This window comes from Alligator mississippiensis, chromosome 6, assembly GCF_030867095.1.
Source record: "Alligator mississippiensis isolate rAllMis1 chromosome 6, rAllMis1, whole genome shotgun sequence".
NCBI classification, from domain to species: Eukaryota; Metazoa; Chordata; order Crocodylia; family Alligatoridae; genus Alligator; species Alligator mississippiensis.
In genome coordinates this window covers 64,164,875-64,174,101 of record NC_081829.1, presented here as the reverse complement: position 1 = coordinate 64,174,101, position 9,227 = coordinate 64,164,875, and the positions used below count along the sequence as shown (strand labels likewise).

Sequence of the window (9,227 nt, the reverse complement as noted above, 5' to 3'; positions counted from 1 at the left end):
ACCAGGCCAAGGCGCGGGGTGCTGGGCACGTCTGCAGGCGGCTCAGCCCGGCTTTGTCTTCGGGCACCTCGCTCCGATGATAATGAGCTGCTGCAAACTGTCTTCAGGCGCCGGGCTTTGATCTCCGCTTTGTGCCGAGCCACCAGGGTGACGGGGCAAACGCTGCTAATTGGGGGAAACACTCGGACCATGGTACAAACGCTTCAAAGGGGAGCAGGGCAGGCCGGGGCTCCCCCCATCTGCCCGGGACAACCCCCCCCCCCCCTTGATCTTGTGGGCAATTGACAGCTGCCAGTCCCCGCCGCGCTGGCCCTTCAAAGCGGGGCCTCCCCGCTCCTGCGCGCCTTTTGATGTGGAGACCAGCGGGACGGGAGGGGACTGGAGGGGAGGGGGGCTCATTTTCTGCTGCAAGTGCCGGGGGGATATTTAGAGTGGAAAAAAGCCGCGCAAGAAACAACCCCCGGGGGACCAAGGCTGCTCTCAAGCCGCGCTCCGCTGCAAGCCCGCAGCTCTCCCGAGGGCCCGGGGAGGTTTGCTTTGCTGGGCAGGTGCTCCGCGTCGGACGCACCCGCGGGGCCGCCCTGCCCGTGGCACTGACTCCCTCCGGGCCGGGGGGCGCCCAGGTCGCCGCAGCAGCCGGGGCCGCTCCTCGGGCGGTGCGGCAGCTGCTCGGGACCTCCGCGAAAACTGTCCGCGCGCTTGCGACCCCCCCGCGCCGGCAGCCAATGGAGGGAGCCTCGGCGGGGGCACCGCGCAGCCCCCCAGGGCTCTTTGAAATCCCAGCCGTGCCTGCGGCCGCCTCCTCCCCGAGGGGCGGGGGCAGGCGCGGCCGCGGGACTATAAAGCGGCGGCCGCGGGCGCAGGTAGGCGCCAGTCGCAGGCTGCTCGGGAGCTGGGTCCGCGCGCCCGGCCGGATGCAGGGCGCCCCGCGCGGGTCGGACTCGCCGCTGCCCGCGATGCTGCCGCCGTGCGCGGAGGGAGCCGCCCGCCTGGCCGTGGCCCTGCTGGCCGCGCTGTGCTGCTGCCCCTGGGCGGGGGCGAGCGCCGCCCTGGGCCCAGGCTCGCTCAGCTCCAACGCCATCAAGATCCCGGCGCCGGGCGGCTCCGCCGTCAGCGCGTCCCCCCGCGACTCGGTGCTGCACGAGGGCAGCAACAAGTACCAGCCCCTGGACGCGCACCAGGTACGTGCTGCCCCGGCCCCCTCCCGGCCCGGGCCGGCCCGGCCCGGCGGGCTCCGGCCGCGCGCTCACGGGCGCTGTCTGCCTTGCAGCCCTACGCGTGCGGCGAGGACGAGGACTGCGCCCCGGACGAGTTCTGCTCGCGCGGCGGCGGCGGCGGCGGCGGCGCCCCGGTGTGCCTGGCCTGCAGGCGGCGCCGCAAGCGCTGCCTCCGCGACGCCATGTGCTGCCCGGGCACCTCCTGCAACAACGGTGAGCGGCGGGGCCGTGCGGGGGGAGGGCGCGGGGCGCGGCGGCGCTGCCTGCCCCGGCCGGGCTGACGCCGCCTGTGCCTCCTGCCAGGGATGTGCGCGCCCTCCGAGCCCGAGCAGCTCCACGCCGCGGAGACGGAGGAGCCCGGCAGCGAGGGGCCCGCGCCCGGCCCGGAGGGACAGCCCAAAAGGACCACTTCCCTCTGGCGGCTGCACCATGCCAAAGGTAAGCGGCGCCGGGCTCCTTCCTGCGGCTCCGACGGGAGGGGGCCGGGGCGGCATCTCCTGGCCTTGCTCCTTCACAGCCTCTGCATCTCTCTGGTACCACAGGAGCAGGCGTGGGGCTCTGGCTGCTGGGTGCAGCTTGGACCACCAGGCTGCTCCTCTCGGCTAACGCTTGACCAGAGAACCCAGCGCCTGTTCAGAGGGTGATGTTTCTCTTGGTTAAGCAAGGTACTGTAGTTTTTCCCCCCTTCTGAAGGGTTCAGCCCCATAAAACCTCCTTCTTTCCCCAAAGGTCAGGAGAGCTCCATCTGCCTCCGCTCCTCAGACTGTGCTGCAGGACTGTGTTGCGCTCGTCACTTCTGGTCCAAGATCTGCAAGCCTGTGCTGAAGGAAGGCCAAGTATGCACAAAACACAGAAGAAAGGGCTCTCATGGCCTGGAGATATTCCAGCGATGCTACTGTGGAGATGGTCTTTCTTGTCGCCTACAAAGAGATCATATAACCAGCAACTCCTCCTCCTCCAGGCTGCATACCTGCCAGAGACACTGATGGGAACTCCTCGCTAAATCAGATGGACTTTGGAGAGGATTTCTGTATGGTGCATTGCTTGTTGTTTTGCCAGGTCATGTCTAAGGATGTACAGATTTGGAGTTTACACCAAGTACTCTATTTCCCCTCCCTACCTAAAACTGGAGTACTAGGCTTGTTTCTTTAGGGAACTACTTTTAAGTGACTAATTGCAGTAAATTACTGTGTTGTAAATGCTCAATGTGGCACTTAACTGTAAATATTCCAGAATTTTAATTATTTTTCCTAAAAGTGCTGCATAACGATCTCCAGTCTATTATTGTGACACTTTGTACACACTGGTTTTATATATAATCCTCAGTCTATTTTCTATTTACAAGTGAATAAATCTTAAATATAACTGATACCGTCTCCCTGCCTCTGTTTTGAAGTGAAGCCTTATTTAAATAATTAAGACTCCCACTGTCACTGTAGTTGAGTTGTTGCATATATTAGTGTAGTATATGTTTTATTAAAAATAATTCATTTCATGCTGCCTGAAAGAGGAAGTCCCTGAGAAGAGAACCTCTGGGGTGGTGGTGGGTCTAAAACTAATAGTGGAAAGGGGATGGGGCATAAACATTTTGTGTGGTGTTTAAACAATGTCAGCCTAGCCCTTGTAAAAGATCTGAGCTCATGGGTGCTCTTAATGGGCTTACAGCAGGAGTCAGGTGTCCATGCTGGGATAAAATGGACCTTTTCCAGCAGGAAAGGGAAGGTTCCTGTGGCAACAGGCTTGCTAATAGTCTAATGTGCACTGTCTGCTTGCATAATGGCAAACTTATTTCTGCAATGCATATATACCACTTCAATCCAAAACTGTCAGATAAATAATTGCGGGGGGGGGGGGGGTCATTCTCTTAGTGCTCAAGGAAGGCAGAGTAGAAAGAATAATTTGTGGTGGAGCTTCTTAATTGTTAAATTAATTTTAAATTAATTTTTAATCCGTATGATAGATGGGGATGATTAACTTGTATTATCTTCCCCTTTCCTCTTTCATTTAGAATTAAGTGTAAGCATTGGTTGCAAGTGTGTAGTTTTCCCCATCCCCCAAATTTGTCCTGTCCGTCTCTTTGCCCCCAGCTATTAAACCAAAGGTCCTGGGCCATCTCTACATTCTAGTAGTAAGCACACAACTTGACCAAAGGTTCACTGGGTTACACTGTCACCTTCAAGCATACAACTGTTTTGACTAGTCCCTTTCCCACTTATTTTCTTGCACCCATTCAGACCAGTCCATGTATTATAGTTAAGGCTGGGCGGGGGGTCCCTTCCCCATGATCCTAAAACTGGGCCCAAATCTGTGATCCGTTTGGATAAGGAGTAGTGGCAGGGTTTTCTTAAATGTAAATGACTTTAGGGTTTAATGTCACTTGATAGGCACTTAGAGGAAGATGCCTGTCTTTTCCTCTCATCCCCTACCACTATGTACCCCTTCCCCATTTCATTTGTAAGTTCTGCAAGTGAGTCTAACTTCATTCCAAGGTACTTCACCATTTATATCTATAGTGTCATGAGCTCCTTTTTGGATCATATCAATATACAGGATCATAGATCATATCAAAACACAGGAAATGAAATTATTATACTTTGGTGGTAAATTTCACCTTCAAAACAAACACTTTCTCCTATCACAGAGCTTTGTAAGTACCAGAAGGATGCAGTTCCCACTGGTCTGAGGCCCAGGTCTATGGAAGACACAATAGAGAGGAGGAAACAGGAAACCACTTGCTGCAGGGTAAAGAAAGAATATCCTTCTGAACTGGAGGAAGCAGCAGTCGGCTCCTGAAGGGGAAAGGGCCTGTAAGTGATCTCTCTTCAAATAACTCCTACCAGGACTGGATTTCAGTTTCACCTGCACAGCCTGGTGAGTGGAAGGGATTTTCCACACAAGGGGGCAGGAGTTTGATGTTTTAAAAAGTAATAAATTATCACAGAAAGTTCACTCCCACCTTTGTAATTTCCTCTTTCATAGCAACCATGGAGTGATCCAGTGGAGTTATAACATAGGAAGATTCAATTATAATGTAGGCTACTATGGGACCGTAGGCTTAAATCCGGGGAGGGGGGACAGTTCTACAACAGCAAAATGTTGGTGTTATGAAGGCAGCATTTTTTGCTTATCTAGTACCAATATCATGCCTGATACTAGTGTAAAAATAACACATTTTTATCTCTGTAGCATTGTAAACATATATCTAAAACTTCTTAATAAGAGATTCAGCATTTCAGGTCTTGAGCTTAACTCATTAATGTTGTTGTGTCAGATTTTCATACTATGTAGTTATAGGAATATTAAAAAAAAAAAAAAATTTGGGCCATGTCAAGGTCAGATGATGAGAGTGCAAATGGTGTATATATAAATATATTGGATCCAACTAAGTAGTGATGCTATAGTAGTATAAGTTATGTGTTAAGACTAGTAAGTCTAAAATAACATAATTATATTCTAGCTGTTGTGGTAAATCAGTCATTTTAAGAAGAATTCATATTGGGTATACAGTTATGGAGAGGGAATGTTATCTCTTGCATATTTCTGTTCCTCTCTTGTACAGTCCACTAAGGTAGATCTGATGTAACACCCGCTTGGCTTTAGCATCTACTTGACAATTGAAACTCTTTATAAGGCCACACATTTAGTGTTCTAGTACCTAAACCAATAGGTTCCACATCCCTGCACACTTTTGTTTGAAGTCTATCATATGCTGCTTTACACACACATTAAAGGGCTAAATCTGTTTACTTTCCAAGAGCCTTCATCTATATTGTACAGTGTAAGGCACATTGCAGTGCTCTATAAGAAATTATTTCTCTTGCAATATTTTTTTTACTTTTACATCTACCTTACCAGCATTCAGTAGACTGTTTCTGGCAGTTCAGAATGATGCTCTAGTCCTTTTAACTCAATCACTAGCATTTCATATGTTTTTTAACATTGCATATAGGAAACTCCTCTGAAAGCTTAACTTTGGGTAGTACTAGATCCCTTCTTTCCTCATCTGCCTGCTTCATAAAGCCTGGGTACACACATATAAACAAGAATTTAACTTTAGGAAAATTCTGAAGTCACTATTTTAGTACTTATGTAAAAGTGGTGTTACTTGCCAAGTGAAGATGCTGAGCACTTTTAGGTCACATGATGTCTGTGACATTGTAGGTGCTTAGCACACTAAAAATAAGATGAATTATATTTAGGTATCAAAGCCTGAAAATGTTGTTATTTGGTACCTTTTCCACTAGGCAAAATTGTGATGTTTAGAAACTGTTTTGCCTTCCAGTTTCTCTTTCTCTCAAACAGCTGTCTGTCCATGATAGATAGCTTGCTATGCAAAAATGATCCCACTAATCACTGGAATGAGGACCATTGATCTGTGATGGACATCTGACAGCAAAAAGAAGATCGGGAACTCACAAAGGCAACCCAGGATATCTTGATTTTCCCTTATGCTTCTCTTGTGCTTCCTGAAGAAAAGTCTCATTGCATTCCAGCTGAGATGTCCTCTTCAGCAACAAGGTCTAATTCAGGTAACTCTGGTGCTATGCTAACCTTGCTGTAGTTCTGAACCTCTGCTCCTTTTTTCTTTGGTATGATGTTGAGCCTGTAGTACTAAACAGTACTGCAGAGAAAAGCAGTTCTTTGAGCTTCCTACCTTGTATGCTTCCTAAAAAGTAAAAAGGTCATCTGAGGAAACCTTCTTCCACTATCACTGTCATTCAAGATGTTTTCTAAACTGCTGTATTGGAGAGTTTATATACAGGTTTCCCTCACTTTATGTGGTACATGTGTTCCTGGAAAACAGTGCATAACTTGAATTCGCATAAAGGGAACTCACTTTACAATGTAACAAGTAGGGATACGTTCCAAGACCTCGACTACACTGACCCCCTTGACTGTCGCACCACTCCCAGGGCAGCTGCAGCTCCAGAAGCACAGGCATCAGCTGTCCTGAGTGGCAGCTGCAGGTGCTGCTGCTGGGCAGCTTCATGGCTCACAGCTCCTGGAGTATCGCACCGACTACCACCTGGCTCGGCTCCCCCCAAATAATTTTTTATTCCTCTGCCTATGAATTATTGTTTTTCTTCCTCTACTCTCTCACACTGCACCACACAAAGCAGCTGACTGTAGGCTTCCACCGCACCGATCGCACAAGAGTGAATTTACTTCACATAACACATTTTTTATATAAAAAGGGTCATCGCATAAGTGCGAATTCACACATACAGAACCCTCATAAAGCAAGGGAAACCTGTACAAGCAGGGTGCATCTACACATGCCAGTATGGCAACATTGTTACTGTGCTTTGATTTAGTACTTCCTTTTGGAAGTATTAACTCATGGTATGGTAACAGCCCATACTGTGCCGTATGCATAGCACACGGTTATTTTTAGCAGCTGTAGCAGCATGGAGGAGTGTGTTGCTATGGCAAAGTAGCTGTTGGTCACATGTAGATGTCTGTGGATACTACGTTGTCGTAGAGCATTCCTACCACAATGTAGCATCACGTGAAGATGCACCCACACATTTGTACAGGGATGATACCAATGCCATGTATTGTACATACAAATGCATATGAAAATGCAGCTTCAGATAGATATTTTGCTTCTTTTAAAACTTCCAGTCATAAAATTATTTTCCCCCTACAATGCAATATAGGATTTTCTCCAAAAAATTATACTGGACAAAAGTGCAGAGTAGGATATAATCAACAAACCTTAAACATCAACAGTCTTAAGAGCCAGTATCTGGTGGTCAATAACATCTAGAAATAGAAATTTTATAGCATTGGGAAGAAGACCTATGTAGCTCTCCATTCTAGGATGTATCTGAGCTACCAGACTTGAGTTGCATTATTCTAGAGAGAAACTGTTTTAGGTACTTGAAGAGTTTTGGGGTTTTTTTAAACTGAATATACTGTCTTCCTCTGAGCCTTTTATGTTTGGACTTGTTAAATTGACCTTGCAGGTGAATGGATAAGAAATACCATTGCAACTAAAAAATAACAATCTCCACAAATAGATTTTGTATTAAGTTTGCAGGGGACATAATGCTGTGGTATGAAGGTTTTTATTCATATTTGTTAGGGATGTCCTCATTAACTTACTAATGGTTTCACCATTTCTTGGTCAAACCTTTCTGTCTCACTGTCAGATATATTTTCCACATTGTATCTGCACAGTTGTATCTACCATTTTATTTTACAGTACAACAATATGGAGCAGATAGAATAACCAGCCTCACTCAGAAAAATGAAATAAAATGACCCTTGTTGGTCTCTCTTCTTCAAAACATATTTTTCAAAAAGACTATATAAGACTTCAGGGTACCTGAAAGTCCTATTCTTTTTCCTTTTGGAAGGCTATACTCTCATGAGACTTGTATCCAAGGCCTGGGGCCTGGGGCTATGTCAGGAAGGCATAGCAGAGATAAACTGAAAAAGAAAACACTGCTTCAAACAATAGTAGCAGCTCAGTTGAAAGCAAGATAGATGAGACATTATGTAGCAAAGCAAGGTCAGGGAAAATAGCATCTATACCACTATCTCCAAAGAACGTGTGGTGAATAGGAAAGAAATCACATGTGCTTAAGAAAACAGCTATCCAGGGGGGACAGTTATCATTCCTCTTAGGCAGCTGGGGTTGGGCAGGACAGAAGCACCCCAAAAATGGATGCACATTTTGTAGGCTATCAGGAATCTGGAATTAGGTGATAGGGAATGAGACTATTCTGGAATGCTGTACTTTATCCTGCTTCTCCTGCATAAGCATTTTGATAATCAGTTACTGTTCTGCTCTTTTTCCTTTATCTGCCACCAACAGAGAACTCAGCCCTTTTTTTTCCTACCTAGCCTCCTCTGAGAGCAATGGTGTCCACAACCAGGGAAAACTCATACCCCTTGTGAAAGTGAATAAAAACACAGAGAAAAAAAGAGCTTAAGGGGAAAGAGCAGAGTGATGGTCCTGCCTCTTACACAGGCTAAGCACAGAGAACAGGAAGGATTCTGGGACTCTGTGCCAACTTCAGTACTAGGCTTACCCTCAGTTCCCACTAACTTTCTGTTTTAAGTATTGCCCTTTCCTTTTCTCCTGCACATATTTCTTGGGAGCAGGGCCATAGATGTTTCACCTGCACTCATTCTTTCTCTCCAGACAACTGTCACATTTTCTTTTCTACCTCAGACTTATCCTCTTCCACCTTCTGTGAATTTTAAGTTAATGTGATTGCTATTGTGTGAGGCAAAAGTAATCTCTGCAGAACTCACCTGTTCCAGGTCCTGCATGTTTCTCAAATAGCAAGAAGGTTCCAGCAGGGGGCAGATCTGCCATGGACAAAATGAAGTTGGTTTCTCTGGGGGCTCCAGAATCCAAAAAATAATAAAAAATAATTAATAATAAAAATAAATAAATAAACACAAATAAAAGATATGAAAAGGCCAGAGGACCAGCCTACTTATCATAAAATATTCAATCATTTAGCTTTTGATTTTGTAGCAATAAGCTCTTTTTACTCCATTGTGTCTTTCCTAGAAGCACAATTACTTCCAGGAGTTCTGGAGATTGCTATGGCAGTGTGTGTGAACAATATCCTTTTTTTTTTTTTTGTACAATAGGAAACATTGTCTACAAAACAATCCCTGGTTTCAAAGACTAAGAGTCTTAATGGAGAGATTGTTTTGAACACAAAAAGGCTGGCATGGATGTGGACAGAGTTAAACAAATCTCTTCCTCTGGGTTAGAATATAGGCCTGAGGCAGCACTTCCAGATGCTAGATAGTATATGCATGTATGAGATGATTTTGGGAATCTGAATATGGATTAGCTAAGGCTTAAAACCTCTGAATACAAATACCCTTTAACCTTGGGGGGTGTGAGATGGATTCAAAAATTTTGTTTCTATGTTTACTCTCTCTCTCTCTCTCTCTCTCTCTCTCTCTATATATATATAACATTCTATCTATCTATCTATCTATCTATCTATCTATCTATCTATCTATCTCATGATATAT

At 46.5% G+C, this 9,227-nt stretch overlaps 1 protein-coding gene across 1 annotated transcript; it reads left to right on the top strand.

Moving 5' to 3' along the window:
- The first annotated feature begins 860 nt into the window (after positions 1-860).
- On the top strand, positions 861-2,586 carry DKK1 (dickkopf WNT signaling pathway inhibitor 1). Its single transcript, XM_006264212.4, has 4 exons — positions 861-1,181; positions 1,271-1,430; positions 1,521-1,655; positions 1,947-2,586. The coding sequence occupies exons 1-4, from the start codon at positions 915-917 to the stop codon at positions 2,201-2,203; spliced, it is 819 nt and encodes a 272-aa protein (XP_006264274.2). The 5' UTR covers positions 861-914; the 3' UTR covers positions 2,204-2,586.
- Positions 2,587-9,227: the final 6,641 nt, after the last annotated feature.

Coding starts and splice junctions, on each gene's coding strand:
- DKK1 (XM_006264212.4), top strand. CDS start 915: ATGCAGGGCGCCCCGCGCGGGTCGGACTCGCCGCTGCCCGCGATGCTG. Junction 1,182..1,270: donor AGCCCCTGGACGCGCACCAG/GTACGTGCTGCC, acceptor TCTGCCTTGCAG/CCCTACGCGTGCGGCGAGGA. Junction 1,656..1,946: donor GCGGCTGCACCATGCCAAAG/GTAAGCGGCGCC, acceptor CTTTCCCCAAAG/GTCAGGAGAGCTCCATCTGC.